Raw genomic sequence first — 15626 nt, forward strand, 5'->3', positions numbered from 1 at the left:
GGGAGGTGTTGGCTGCAGCTGTGGTTTTACCATGCAATCAATAACGTGATAGCAGCATTAATTTATCGAGTAGGTTGTGAGATTTTATATCATTAACATGCAGTGGAAGCATACTTTAGGGAGGTGTTGGCTGCTGGTTTGACCATACAATCTATATAATAGCAGTATTATCTAGTAGGGTGTTCGGTTTTATACCATTATCATGCAGTGGAAGCAGGAAAGTGTTGGCTGCTGGTTTGACCATGCAATCTATATAATAGCATTATCTATAGTATAGGGTGTGAGGTTTTATACCGTTAACATGCAGTGGAAGCATACTTTAAGGAGGTGTTGGCTGCTGGTTTGACCATACAATTAATAACGTGAGAGCAGCATTAGTAGGGTGTGAGGTTTTATACCGTGAACATGCAGTGGAAGCGCAGTGGAAGCATAATTTAGGGAGGTGTTTGGCTGTTGGTTTGACCATGCAATCTATATAATAGCATTATTTATTTATATAGGGTGTGAGGTTTTATACCATTAACATGCAGTGGAAGCATACTTATAGGGACGTGGGAGGGAGGGAACGTCTGGTCACTATTGCAGCAATTCCGTGGACCCCTGCTAGAATGTTGGCAGTGCCAATCAGATTTGTCCACGTCATAGTGGGCGGTAACACTTTTCCTATTAAGCATAAAATGAACGTGAAAGAAGGATTATGACTCCAGCAAAGGCTAATTTTAGTGTTGAAACATACCTGGCTGCGAATGAACTCGGTTACAATTAAGGAGCTCAGACCAAGTAGCTAGCTGCGAATGAAAATATTTGCTACATGTGAATTTGGTTAATTAACAAATCTCTTGCACGTGACTACATTCCTCAGTGCCATGTACCATAGATAAGGGTGCCCAAACCTCTGCCCTAACCTTAACCATACTGTGTATCTATAGGCCTGGCCAACACACGGCTTATCTGGTGTGAGGGGAAAACCATGGATTTCCCCTACTCCTACCAGATAAGGGTGCCCAAACCTCTGCCCTAACCATACTGTATCTATAGGCCTTGCCAGTCATGCTGTGGCCCACAGTATGACTGGACAAAGCTTTGACAATATCCCTCCAGCTTCCTTCCCCACCTTTCAGCCATTCTAACAGACCCTCACGATATACGATAGCAGTCATCAGGATTGTTACTCCATTCATTGCCGATGGTTTCGAGGGTAGATCTATAGCTGCAGAGACTTTAAGATGTTTCGCCACTTGATTCGAGCATCAAACATAACGAGGTACACTTTGTTTAGATCTGCTATTGTGAGATAGTCAGACATTTTCTCTGCAGAGTTTGGAAGAGATAAGTAAATTTGTGTTATATTTGGATTTGTATAGTTTTGTACAAATTATCTAGCTAGATCTATTATATAGACTATAATTATATTGTAAATCATGCAAAATGAAAACAGTGTGCATGGTGCACTCACTGCTAGAATAATCCAGAGGCTACAGTATCTACATGTATATATCTTTGTTCTGATCAGTCTATAGCTAGCTGAAGCAAATGTAGAGAATAACAAACAATCCATGAATGTGATAGCTAGATCTACCAGACCCATGCACCCACTTTCTGGACAAAAACAGTTTATTCACGATTGTTAATTGTATAATTACACATTTCAATTAAGTTTGCACCCTATATAGCAGAACATGATTTTAATGCCATGATTCATAATGATTATAGAGCATAATACAAAATGCAGAAATAATAATTATACGATATCAGAACGTTATTAATAGTGTTCTGATTGTTTGTAGTTTGTTAGTGGTGCCCGGGTGGAGGGAGTGGTAGAGGGGGTGGGGCTACTGCCGGGAAGACTGCAGGTAAAAAATATTTTTTATAATTTAGAGATCCTGGCACTATAGTCCATAGATATTAGTAAAACCAGTAGGTTTTACATAGGATTGGCAGTGGGTTTGCCCGTGTTTAGCAATATTTCAATTATTTTGACTCATGTTCAAACTGTTCTATCTCTGCAGGGAAAGGCCACATCAAGAAACTGGCTGAACAGATAGTTTATTTAGCCTTTTCTCTCTTTGTATCTCTCATTTCATAATCCATAAACATTTTAATGAATGAATATTTTCATTTTAAAAATTGCACTATTTCGACGTTTCACCGCTCTTTGTCTGACTGACTAAGTAAGTAAGTAAGTAAGTAAGTGAGTAAGTAAGTAAGTTTCTTGCCCAGCATTTACTCCAAGTACAGCCATCTCCAGGACATTCTGCACAGGGTTTCCAAACGACTACAACCTGGATTACAAAGCGCTTCTTCAGATTTGCGATTGCTTCCACGAGGCAGAAGACCTCTCAGTCTCTATTTCTCTTACCTAGACAATTCCGCCATCTTTAATGACTCAGCAATTGTGTTGTGGCCAATAATAATAGATAGGCGTGGCTAATAAACCGTGCGCCTAAAATCAGTGCAGCAGTGCTTTTCCAGAGCCTGAGGTGTTCCTTTTCTTCACACTGTTCAGCTCTAGCTCCCTTTCTCTGACAGGCATGCTATATGCACTGGCTAGATATCATGCTCTTAAAATGGCTGTCATTTAATACTGATTCGCAAATTCAAAATAATTATCAAGCAATAAATTATTACTCATTATACTATAATTATTAGTCCAGAGATATTCGAGAAGATATCTGATTAGTCCTGTCTTCTCTTCTTGTACTGCCTCTTGACGTTCCACTTATGTATGTCATGATACGTAAACTGTACTGAAAAAGAAAGGGAATCCGACTAGAAAAACATTTGCAATGTGAAAAATTGCTAGGATTGGCCAGGGGAACCACAAAAAAGCGTGGGAACAAGAAATCAGACGAGAGCATAACTCCAATCCGTTACAACGTCATGAACGTGTACAATACATAGTATATTAAATAATAGACTGTGTTCCAGATCCACCTATCAGCTTCCATCCACCACATCATTCCATGCAGTCACCAGTACGGTCCGTGCATGTTACTACGCATGGATGGACTGTGTGTACCTTTGCTCTACACTACATGTATTAGGAACATCAATTCATCACAAATCATCATGATTATGTGCCCCACATTCTAATGTATAATAAATATATATAGGGATTGGTCATCACTCCACCAGTAAAAATTGCGTGGCATATTGGCTGGGAAAACATGGGAAAACTACCAGTATACATGTGATTGACGTTGTAACGGATTGGAGTTATGCTCTCGTCTGATTTCTTGTTCCCACGCTTTTTTGTGGTTCCCCTGGCCAATCCTAGCAATTTTTCACATTGCAAATGTTTTTCTAGTCGGATAATTATACCATGCACAAGTGCGCTATAATTTTAAGTTATTACATGTACTATAAATTGTACTGACTATAATTATAGCTATAGTACCTTACATGTTTCACACAAGCTGTGTGGATGTTACGAATTGCTGTTCCGTCCTTGAGCTGCTTTGCAATGCCCACCAATCGACAATAAGTGGCTGTCACATGAAAAGGATTTTCAAAAACGCTTAAGCATTTCCATTTATTTAGAGCAGCATAACATTTCCCTGAAACACTTGAAAATGTCGGATTCTGATCGATACCCTCAATCTCAGCATCACTGAGGCCCAGCCTGTACTTGTAATCGTTGTATCCAGCAATCTCGGTAGACAACTGGAGAAGAGCTTCATCCGAGCACTCCTGGCTCAACTGAGCTGCAGTCGCTATAGAGTAAAAAAGTACTGAATAATTATCGGACGCAATTGTATATAGTTTATATAGTATAATTATACGCTCTCAACGATATTACTGGGCACACTGTCTCATACCTGACTCAATGGTTGCCTGGGGAACTCCATCAGTAGATAGTTGAGTTGCTGCACTACCTGCATGTGTGGATGATAGATCACTAAAGTGAAACAGGCGATATAGTGTAAACACTTATAATCGGTTTGACATGTACTTTCATGTATCGTGCAGTCGTAAGAGTTCTATTGTGATTTTGCATATAGAGATAAGACATGCATGCTAAGTAAACACTGAAACAAAGAGGCTTCGTAAGCATACATGTGGGAGACAAAGAGTTATAGTAAGAACCAGCCTTCAATCTGGTATAAAGGATCGACTTTAGTTTTACCCCATACAGAAAGTACTTATATAACTATACATGTGGCTGCCTTGATACAGCCTCATGCCTCATGCACAACAGCTATATACATGCAATAAAAGATAAGCTGTTTACCATTCTCCTTTTTGTAGAGAGCTCTGTAGACAGTGAGGAGCACTTTCCCAGCAGCTGCATCCTTCACCTCACACTGGTAGTGACCAAAATCCTCCTCTCTCACACTCGGGAAGCTCATTGTTGGGCCGATCATCAGTTGTTTTGATATGACGTCTGGAGCACTCTTTGGTCCAGTGGAAAGAGAACCCATCCTCAGCAAAGTTTAGTACCTCTATAGTTCCGTGCTGCTTCCTAGACACACGTTCTGTATGGGTAAGCGGAACTAACAAACGTGAGCACATATCATTTATGTTATTGTACAGAAATTTGTCTAGTTTATTTATCTTACAGAAATGTTATATACACACTGAAACTAATTAGCTATCATACAGCTAAAGACAAACATAATAAAAAAAGTTTGAAATACACATGTACAATAACAGAATCAGTTTACTCACCTTCATCAACCACACTTGTTGTCCTTCACTGAGGGTGACGGGACTTCTACCACACAAGAAGTGGATCTGTCGGCCTTGAACAAGGGTGCAAAGGTTGTTGAGACTCTTGCTTGTTGCATGTTTAGAACAGGAGCATTGGAATGCAACACTGAGGTTCAACTTTGGGAACAGAATCTTAACCATATACAGGATTGCTGACAAAGTGTGGGAGCAAAGATCGTGAAGAGAGAAATCAAGTTGTTCTGCATTGCGTTCAACTCGTATCTCGTAGCTTCTGTCGTGAGAGAGCAGTGTCACCTTGTGTACATAGTCAACATAAAAGGAAACGTGGTTTCGTTTGACACCTTGATCCACCAATTCCCACGTTAATCCGAGAATTCCATGGGGTCCTTGGGAAACTAGTCGAGTGATGAGCCCACAGAAGACTCCTGTTGGTACGTAACCAAAGCTGAATGTGATGTGGAGAGGTTCTGGGTTGTTGGCATCTGGTGGAGGTGGGTTGGTCAGCTCGTCTTGTGGTGCACACTCCAAAATAGCCGGCATGAGGTAGGTGAATCGAGTGACGTTTGGATTGTTGGTATCTTTGTGAACAATTTCAGAGAGAAGGTTGAGATATTGCAGCAGTACAATGAGCTGCTTGGCTGGGATAATTTCTCCTTCCTTGAGCATCTTTGTAACATCGGGACGTACTTGATGATGGCTTCCAGTGAAAACTGCCCCATTTTGATCAACTCTTCTCGCTCAAACTCAGTGACGTGGCCTTCGGAATGGAGGATGCGTAAAGCGGCAATGATCAGTTGGCTGATGCTAGTGAAAATTACTTCAGGGGTGCAGAACATGTGATTCTTGAGCCAGTCATCCGGCACATTTGTGTAATGCATGAGCGAGCCAATACTGTGAAGATACCTCAAGCAGAATTTGGTATCTTCTTCATCCATCTCCAACATTCTCCCAATTTCCAGACAGTCTTCCATCGACATGCACGATTGAGTAATCCATCCGCAGTAGTGTGCCCAGTAGGAGCCATTTTGGTTTGATGGGCAGAGATGCATCCTTGAAGTGAGAGGCAAAAACCTTGCTCATGAAATCGCGAATTGGGGCGATGTCAGACTGTTCGGTTCCAGCAAAGTTGTCCACGGCAAAAAATGAAGATTCAGAATCTGACGGAGGTAATACCAGGATCTTGGCAAACTTTTGAGTGGTCGCTTTCAGAGCAAGACCTGCTTGATTTTTTCTTTTGGATTTTCCAACTTGTCCACGTGAGTACCGATCAAAGCTGCTATAGGACGAATCTGTTGGAACTTTTCAAACTTTTCACCTAATTTGGAGGTTTTGACCAAATCATCCTCTCGAGGGACGTGATGGACACAGGCAATTGAAGAAAGGATTTGAGAGACTGTGGCTTCCACTGTGTGCGCAGCTTTGTATGGGGTGATAATGGTGTTGTCTCGACTGAAGGGAATATCGTAGGGCTCGTCCAACTCTTTGCTCAAATCCAAAAACACTAGATACAAAGCTGGACCATTGCTCACGGCTGGTAGCATTTCCAAGAAGCCTGGCTGGCCTCCGACATCCTTGATGTGTAACAAGGTGCTGCCAAGACGACTGGCCATTTGGGAGTAGTTTCCGGTTTTTATCAGCTTTTGCAGGCGTTCCCTGATTTGGACCAGCTTATTCTGTTTATCGGTGTTTTCTTGCTTTTCAGTGCGTGTTTCTTCTTCCTGAGGCTTTGGTTGCTGCCTTTCAGTAGAAAGTTGAACTTTTTTTAGAGTTTCGGATGACTTTTTGGTTGGCTTTTCAATCCTTGTCGTTTTTTCTTTGCTCGGTACATTTTCGATCTTGTTGCCGTACATATAGCTAAAGAGAACTTGTACTTCCTCGTTCACGTCTTCAGAACAAACCCATTCAGTAGCATCCTTGTTCATATAGGCAACCACTTGATGGCAATTGGCGAGCAGTGTACTGCCGAGCTTTGCTTTTTCTTCATTGGAAGTGATGTTTACGATATTTTTCCGCAAACGGTTAAGGGTTGTTGTTTTCCCCACGGATGGTGGTCCAACAAGAAGGAGCCCGAGATTTTGCATAGAGACAGCTTCTTCGTCAGTCATCAGATCGTCCAATTTCTTCAGATATCGCTTTTGCTCGCCAATCACTGCATGCATGCATAATTATATTTAAGTACTATGGTTCATATGTAACGATACGTGCAGCCATTTACTATGTAAGCATACATGGATTCTTGTACCATGATGTGCTCTGACACTAAGGAATACCCATTGAAACTCTCAGGATACTCCAGGGTACAAATCCCATGTACCCTAGGGTACATTGGCTGTGGTCATCCTAAAGCCCACCCTCCACCCTTAAAGGAGCCACTCTTTTATATCACTACTGTGACACACTAGGATCACATTGTGAAGATCAATTCTTCAGTATCCAATCAGATTCACTAAAACTACCGGACCACATTGGAACTGGGTTGTGTGAAGTTGTAAATGTGGTTTGTCAAGTGCAAGCACACGCACACAAAATGTGCACAGTGCATGCACGGCAGGGATCAAAGAGTGTTCAGTTGTAAATGGGTTGGATAACAGCTTCTAATTGCTTCTAATCATCATAGTACAAGCTACCTGTACCATGGATATCAAGGGTGTATTTTTACTGCCCTTGGTAGTACAAATCCAATTAACCCTTGATATCCATGGTACAACTATTACTTTTAACCTTTTCCTCGCTTTAGCCGCCTATATAATTATGGGTTAATGATAAACTTTTTTTAAATCGCTGTGCATGTTGTAGGTACCTACGGTGGTCCTGAAGGTCACGCTATGTGCTATATGCGTAATGTACTATGCGAAGGTCTCTTTCATTGTGTCCTGCGCGCATTAGAAGTTTACGGCTGCCCATCAGTCAAGGTTCTTTTTCAAAAGGCAGTTGGCTATTATAATTATTGTTATAGTTTTAGTAAGACCCTGCATAGGGAGCTCCTTTATCTTCCAATCCTATATAGCTAATGCCTCTCGCCATGTTTTGCTTTCGCTTTATAATGTTACGTTATTATTGTTGTTTGCCGGCAATAGGTCAGAGTTCACAAGGACTGTGTGTACACATGCATATCATGCAGCTTTGCAGCTCTAACAAGCAGCTTACGCTTTAGTGCATGGCTATAACTCATAAACTGAATAGAAAGTTTGTGCGAACAGGTGATGCTACGAAATATTCTGGTATGGGAATTATATACCTATGGTATATATACAATGGGCTTGTAGTCAGATAGCTTGTATTAATACTGTATAGTATTAACTACCGTGAACTAAAGCTTTGGTGCATGCAACCGTAGTACAAAGTATGGTATTTTGTTGTCAGTAGCAAGCAAATCTTCGCTGATATAATGCAAGCCGCCAAAATCTATACCCATGCACCTTTGTCGAGGTTTATTCTTAGTTTTTCAGCTAGTTCCTCGTGTCCAAGCTCACGAAGGTGGTGTACAACTGTCTCGTAAGTCTTTTCACCAGTCAAAGAAAATCCTTTGATGTTGTTGTCTAGGAGCAGCTTTTCTAATGCATCAGAGTCTTCCTCAGTCACTGCAAACACAGCAACATAATTATACACAGCTGTCAAGATCAAAACTCAACTGGCAAGCTTACTAATACGTTTAATTTAAATATAATAACCACAAAGTCAATAATACAACATACGAATACATTTAGAGAGCTAAAGAAGATACCATGCAAGGAAAGATCTGCATGCGATGAGGGGTGTGATCAATATGCAATCTTACTTGGGCTGATCATAAAAACACTTTCCAGAAGCGCATGTACAATCTTAATTGACTCACAATTGACTGGTGGAGTGTCTTTTGACTCCCTCTTTGTTGCCTCCACTGTCAGTAAATCATCTAAGAGAAAATACAGTCATAATTATTGTGTATACTGTCTAATTAACTCACAGACTACCCTGGCAGATGGTATCCTCGGCAAGTCTTCTTGCAAACAATGGTCGATAAGCTTCTTCAACTTATGTGTGTGAGGGATCTGGGCAAAATGGAATGATCGATCCTCCATTGATTTGATTGTCTCCAGCTTGCAAACAATCTGCACCATAATCGCCCCAAGGGAAAACACATCCAGGCTACTATTGTACATCCCCAATTGAATAGCCTTGAGAGGTAGATACCCCATATGGTTACCAATGGCTGTAAGTTTGGAAGGATTGTACAGCCGTGAAATGCCTAAGTCGGAAATCTTTGCAATAGGCATTGGTCGTGTAAGCTTCAGCAAGACGTTATCACCACAGAGGTTACGGTGAATCATCAGCTCGCTGTGAATGTAGGCCAGACCACAAGCGACGTCTTTGGAGAGGCTAATTTCACATTCGCTAGTGAGGGACTCTATTAAGGCTGAGGATATAGGATCTCAAATTGCAATCCATCAGCTCAACAACGAGGATTGTATCACCTGATTTAGGGTGCTTAGCAGTTGACAAAAACTGAACAAGGTTTGGGTGTTGGAGTAACTTGAGAAATTCGCTTTGATCATCCATCGCTTTAGTTTTTTCGGCTGGAATACCAGACTGTATTTCCATAGCATCGTGAGTCAGCACTTTGACTGCACAAATCTCGCCTCTGTAGCTGCCTTTGAAGACTGGTCCAAAGGCACCTTCACCGAGTTGTTCGTTTAGGAAAATCGTCAAATCGTCATTGATCTGGTCAACTGTACAATAATGGGGTTGGGGTGGGTTACGGCTAATAAAACAAGATGTTCATATAGCATTCACCCCGCGTGCGTTACGTTTTAGTGGCGTAGGAAGCTGGAGCCCCCCCATCTTTCCAGGCTATTAAATAAGCTGCACTCTGTAGGTATAGGTGTACTTTTTCCATTCAAAAAACTATAGAGCCCTCACGGGCCCCCATTGAGAAATTGCTTCTTAAGCCACTAAAAAAATCTTTGCTTATTTTTGTGTCTACACACACACTCACACAAACCGACAAACACACAATTACTCTACCCAATAATTATGTTGCAGCTAATAATTATCTGATATTGGATTGCTTACCAGTAAACCAGGTTTACTGCAATAATTAAATGCTGATGTAGTAGACAGTGAGTATGTATAACATGTGCCTATAATAATTGGATTGCTTACCAGTAGACTCTTTCTTGATGGTCTTGGCAATGTAACTGAGGCCGACAACAGGATTGGACAAAGCTTTGACAACATCTTCCCAGCTTCTCTCCCCACCTTTCAGCCATTCTTTCAAACCCTCACGAAAGCAGTCATTAGGATCATCTCGCCATTTCGTACCTATGCTGTCGATAGTATCCGAGGATACGTCAAGAACCAGCAAAATGGTTCGCCACTTGTTTCGAGCTTCAAACGTAGCTATGTAAACTTTCTTTAGATCTGCTAATGTGAGATAGTCAGACATCGTTTCTGTGTAGAATATAGAGGCAAGCATGCGTAAAGTAACTGTTTTTTGCTAGCTGATGTACTCAAAGGAATAAAAAGAGGCCTGCTTAGTCTCAGCTATACTGACTAATTGCTCTTATACCACACTTACGTCACCACAAATTGATCTCATTGGTCAACAGCTGTAGGATATATAGAATATTAGCATACAGCCCCAGGCATGCACAGTTTTTCAAGTTGTTTTTTAGTTTTTTCATTTGTTCAAGAAAGTAAGCAAAGAGAAAAGAGCCATGCTTGACGGTACTAAGACTCAAAGCGACGGCAGAAACACGGAAGGTGCTCTCCAACAAGATGGCTAAGCTTCCATGGGTCCATGGGCGCGGTTTAGATACATTTTATCCAAGAAGAGCTTGCAACTCCAGTAAGGGACGTAGAATGGTCAACGCTTGGACCAAGGAAGCTCTTGAGCATCTGTAGGAGTCAACATGTTGCTCAACTAGCTCTTTGACGGCTACAAAATCCGGCATAGTCTTGTTCTTTTTTGCAATCTGCATCGTGATTGAATTGTTGCTAGGGGGAGGTCCTTTTATAGTGCTGCGGTCACGTGGTATAAGTCAGATATGCCACACCTACTCGGAGGATATGCACCCTATATATCCTCCGCTACCGTGGTTACATACCCCTTGGCTCCGCCTCGGAGTAACCACGGTAGCAGAGGATATATAGGTGCATATCCTCCTCTTAGGTGTGGTATATCCTATACATACGCAAAATTATTGGATAAAATTTATCGTAAACTAACTTTTTGCCAATTAATAATTATACAGACGAAAAAGAGATAGCTATAGAGACAGAGGTTGCAACAGCTTTCGGATTAAGTCCCATGCAGGCAGTACAGTCATGTAGACTTTCACCAAGGTTAGTATTAGATGGGCGTGGCCTGTCCATAGAGTGTGAGTCTTACAACAGCATAATTATTAGGCCACTCCAAATGAGATTGAAGTTTCCCGTCAGAGACTCTAGTAAATTATATGCGGGTACGAGCAGTATTATCATTATTCATTACTATGAACTCATTATAAATGTGTTGCGTCATCAATGAATTTAATTAATCACCCACAAAAACGTAACCATACACACATACAACCACAACAGTAAACAAAGAACAAGAAAAAAGTAATTTCAATATTAATTTTCATTGGATATTTAGAAAAATAATGGCAATAATGCGGTAGCTAAAGCAGGAAGCCGAGTTGGACGGTCTCATTTGGAGTGGCCTAACAGGATAAAGGTGTAGCTATCAGAATGCTATTCAATCGAAATACTTTCTTCAATCCACTTCTGTTCATTGTATAACGTTATTATTTTTACTGAGCACAGATATGTTGTTATCCTGTGTTAGCTGGCATGGCTACTTGTTAGCAAGCAGTCAATATAGCTACCAGGCCCATCGTTGATAGGAAGTGAGCGTTCACTGACAGGATCGAGGCTAAGCTAGATCTAAATCATGTATATGCATGTCGATGCAGTTATAACAGTACTGTTTATAATAATCCAGAGGCTACAGCATCTTGATTCAGATCATATCATGACATAAAAGTCAAGGAAGTGTGCTAACAATATCATTTACGGGGTAAGGGCTTAACTAAGCTAAGCTTGCAAGACCAGCACACTTTTTTCAGAAACTGATATTTGTTAGGCATCTACAATCAGAATCAAGATGCTGTAGCCTCTGGATTATTATAACATACACATAAAAAAACAGACCTGTCACTGGGAGTGGAGCCTCTGGTGGAAGTTGCTGGTGTCGGGGTGGAGAGAGTTGTGGCTGTTCAACACGGCTGGTCGCAGTCTTGTGACGCTTGTAACTATCGTGTAGTTTCTTGACAACATCGTCAGTAGAAGGGCCAGCGATGGTCTCGATAAAGCCATGGAATACACTGGGATTGTTCTCAATTCGATGGGTGATGGTTTCTAAAATCTTTCGAGATTTATCAGAGTCCATAACTCCATTCAGTCTAGAATACTTGAGAACTTTATCTGGTATGTAGCCATTGGAGAAGAGGCTATCAGCGTATGCAGCAGGTTGAGCTTTGAATGTGGACACCAATGCTTCAAAGTTCTCTTGGAAGGACAGATACTCTGGAGAACAGTCGGGGGTTGCTTGAGTGGCCATTGACAGTTAGTTAGCCTGTGAGTGGACCTGGGCATTATCCATATATTTCATACAATGTCATACGGTGCACGTCGATTTTAGCATGTAGAATCTAGTCTATATAATTATGGCTAAACGGCAACTCTAACTCAGGCTCATGAAATTGAGCAACTTTAAGATGGGCAGCTATTATTACTGAGATACATGCACTCACCTTGGTGGCTACCCCTATAGTATACAGTATCTAGCTAGTTCTAAGTCATGTGATTAGATACTAGGAAGTGAAAGACCCACAAACCACTAATCTGTTTTCCCTACAATGTATTAGTAAACTGTCACAACTAGCTTGTGAGCATGCCCGAATATTGCATGAAACCATTGCAGGTGGAAAAAAAATAATGAAATAGATCTACTAATAATGGATAATTTTGATTTTGAGATCTTGGCACCATAAAATAGGCATACCCATATTCCATGTAGAGGGAGTCCCGAGCTGTGTGTGTGTGTGTGTGTGTGTGCATGGCGAGTTATTCTGTATAAATGATATAATATAGACATACTACATCAATACATCAAGTAATAATAATCTACATCTAATGATACATCCAATAATGTGATTTTACATTTACTGTGCATGTAACATGGTTGTCCTGATGCCATGCTGCATGTATATAATGCCCTTACACCGCTCACATTATAATTACGCAACCTTATAGCTATAGTCCCCCCTGTGATGAAAATTAATGCATGCGAGCACATGCATATGCATATTATTATTGTTACTCTCACCCCCCACAGCTCCAAGGCAACTATATAGAGGCTGTCCATGGTCTCATGCCTGGGACAAGTGCAGTGGCGTAACTAGCAATGAGGCAGAGGAGGCCCTTGCCTCCTGTACTTTTGAACTTCAAGTGTAATGTGACTCACCTCACTAGCTTTTAATAGCTCTGGCTAGCTAACTTCTGGATAACTAGCTAACTAGATATATAGAATGAGCAGAAAATGAGCTCTTCACTGTCTTGTTGATGAAGAAGAGCAGGTAAATAGCAGTTTACTGCCATAACTGTTTCTATGAGCTCATTATCAACATAAAATCAATTTCAGGATAATTATCATGATACAAATAACGAGAGGAAGTCTACAGCGTTAATAAATCTATTTTCATCGGTTCCTCCGGCTACAATGACCTCTCCACTAGGAAGTACTGAGCATGTGCAGCGATCTCGTGCAGTAGGCAGGTCTCCCACTTTCACCCACCTCCTGGTGTCAGGCTGGTAAAGGTGGATCGATGAGCTTGTGATGAGTCCGTCATCTGCTCCACCAACGGCTAATAGTGACCTCCCAATACTGAGAGGAGCTGAGAAAACGAGTGGTGTGTCTTCAATCGTCTGCCAGAGAGTGGTGGGTGTGTCCAGGTTGGAAACGGCCTTTGCAATGAGTTCATTGAGGTCGACGTGGTTGACTGTCTTGGTTGGCCACTCAGTATTGTACCCTCCCATTAGGTAGAGGGTGTTTCCTATGAGAGTTGATTTCAGTCCTGTTCGTGGGTTAGGTAGTGACTGAGCAATGTACCATTTTCTTGATGCCACGTCCAACACTTCCACAGAAGAGGTAGGTCCTTCATCATCACGCCCACCGGCTACAATGATGTGGTTGTTAAAGGAGACAGCTGTTGAGGAAGAACGAGCAATGTTCATTGGTGGGTACGGGTGAGTCCATTCCCATGACTCAAACATTGCAAGTTGATTGGTTGATTTGGTGTTTCTTGGATTGCATCCTCCCACCAGCACTAGTCGATTAGCGAGTGATGTCATAGCGAAGAACTGGGCGATGTACTCTGGTACTTCGGTCCATTGATCTTGCTCGAGCTTCATCACTGTCCTGTCATGATCCCCAACTGTAAACCCTCCAGCAACATACACCGTATCACGGATAACAAGACTCTGTACCAAGGTGCCCATCTTAATTGGCATGTCTTTTCCATTTCTCCATTTCAGAGTGAGTGGAGGTCTCAACTCTCTGAGAGGGGGACCCTGAATAATGAATGAGTGTAATTAGGATAGTGCATGTCTACTAACAAGTGAGTGTTACTTGTAGCTCAAATAGATCAAACACTTGCTAACGTACGTGACTAGTATACTGCAGTGGACAATTAAGTACGAAAAAGAAAGAACGGCGTAAACAATCCATAAATTTATACCACGTCCCTCATCATTTATGATTAAGATTCTATATAATTATACACACAATACCTGTACACGTACCTTAAAATTCACACACTACATGCATGTACGCACCTTTAACTGGTTGAGTGTCCTTTGATTCCCTCTTTGTTGCCTCCGCTGAGTCCGAGTCTTTTGTCAGTGTAGCATCTAAATTAAAATCAAAGGAAATACTCTCACATTATGAACATGATCACATAATTATATCCCTTATATATGCATATATAGGACTCACAGATGTCCCTGGCAGATGGTCTCTTCATCATGTCTTTTTGCAAGCAACTGTCGAAAGCTTCCTCAACCTGTGTGTGTGAGGGATCTGGGCAACACGGAATGATCGATCCTCCACTGACTTTATCGTCTCCAGCTTGCAAGCAATCTGCACCAAAATCGCCCCAAAGGAAAACACATCCACGCTGTTATCATATTTTTCCTTGTCCAATCGAATGGCCTCGAGAGGTAGATACCCTCTACAATTACCAATGGCTGTGAGGGTAGAGCTAAGCTTGGAGGGATCGTATAGCCGTGACATGCCATAGTCGGAAATCTTTGCGACAGGTAATGGTTGTGTAAGCTTCAGTAAGACATTATCGCCACAGAGGTCACGGTGGATAATCTGCTTGCTGTGAATGTAGGCCAGACCACAAGACACATCTTTGGAGAGGCTAATTTCTACATTCACTAGTGAGGGGCTCTTCATTAAGGCTGGAGAAATAGGATCTTAAATTGCAACCCATCAGCTCAACAACGAGGATTGTACTACCTGATTTAAGGTGCGTAGCGGTTGACAATATTTGGGTGCTGAAGCGACTTGAGAAAATCACTCTCACGCTCAATTACATTGTTGGCTTTTTCATTTTTGTCAGCTGGGATACCTGCCTGCATCTCTAAAGCAACGTGAAGCAGCACTTTGACTGCACAAATCTCGCCCTTATAGCTGCCTTTTAGGACTACTCCAAATGCACCACTACCGAGTCGTTGGTCTAGGAAAAGGGTCAACTCATCATTGATCTTCTGGTGATTTTGGTCGACTGTAAAATGTTGTGGGTGGGGGGGGGGTATGGGAGAGAGAGGTAATAAACGTGTTGTATATGCATTTCTCTTTATACCGTATATCTTCTAATTTATTGGACACTTCTAATTACCCCGGACACTCTTTTGGGTAATTTTCG

General features: G+C 41.6%; 2 protein-coding genes and 1 long non-coding RNA gene across 12 annotated transcripts; all 3 read right to left on the reverse strand.

The window, feature by feature from the left end:
- Positions 1-541: 541 nt before the first annotated feature.
- LOC135337563 (uncharacterized) lies at positions 542-1554 on the reverse strand. Its single transcript, XR_010395178.1, has 4 exons — positions 1457-1554; positions 1115-1311; positions 737-788; positions 542-663 (listed from the first exon to the last, which is right to left on the reverse strand). It is a non-coding gene; the product is annotated as an uncharacterized LOC135337563 (long non-coding RNA).
- Positions 1555-1637: 83 nt separating this feature from the next.
- LOC135337561 (uncharacterized) lies at positions 1638-12784 on the reverse strand. 10 transcript variants are annotated; one of them, XM_064533493.1, is made up of 11 exons: positions 12698-12718; positions 11845-12268; positions 9814-10101; positions 8618-9380; positions 8507-8566; positions 8091-8252; positions 4669-6820; positions 4232-4475; positions 3819-3875; positions 3398-3713; positions 1638-1847 (listed from the first exon to the last, which is right to left on the reverse strand). In XM_064533493.1, exons 4-7 carry the CDS (start codon positions 8979-8981, stop codon positions 5877-5879), a joined length of 1530 nt encoding a protein of 509 aa, XP_064389563.1. In that variant the 5' UTR covers positions 8982-9380; positions 9814-10101; positions 11845-12268; positions 12698-12718; the 3' UTR covers positions 1638-1847; positions 3398-3713; positions 3819-3875; positions 4232-4475; positions 4669-5876. The 10 variants fall into 10 exon arrangements, with proteins under 10 accessions (XP_064389563.1, XP_064389560.1, XP_064389562.1 ...); XM_064533490.1 differs by lacking the exon at positions 12698-12718 and adding an exon at positions 12447-12510 and having other exon boundaries at positions 11845-12280; XM_064533492.1 differs by lacking the exon at positions 12698-12718 and adding an exon at positions 12447-12498.
- A 553-nt stretch (positions 12785-13337) lies between these two features.
- On the reverse strand, positions 13338-14258 carry LOC135336853 (kelch-like protein 2). Its single transcript, XM_064532725.1, has one exon. The coding sequence runs from the start codon at positions 14203-14205 to the stop codon at positions 13345-13347; it is 861 nt and encodes a 286-aa protein (XP_064388795.1). The 5' UTR covers positions 14206-14258; the 3' UTR covers positions 13338-13344.
- Positions 14259-15626: the final 1368 nt, after the last annotated feature.

Source organism: Halichondria panicea, chromosome 6, assembly GCF_963675165.1.
Source record: "Halichondria panicea chromosome 6, odHalPani1.1, whole genome shotgun sequence".
NCBI classification, from domain to species: domain Eukaryota; kingdom Metazoa; phylum Porifera; class Demospongiae; order Suberitida; family Halichondriidae; genus Halichondria; species Halichondria panicea.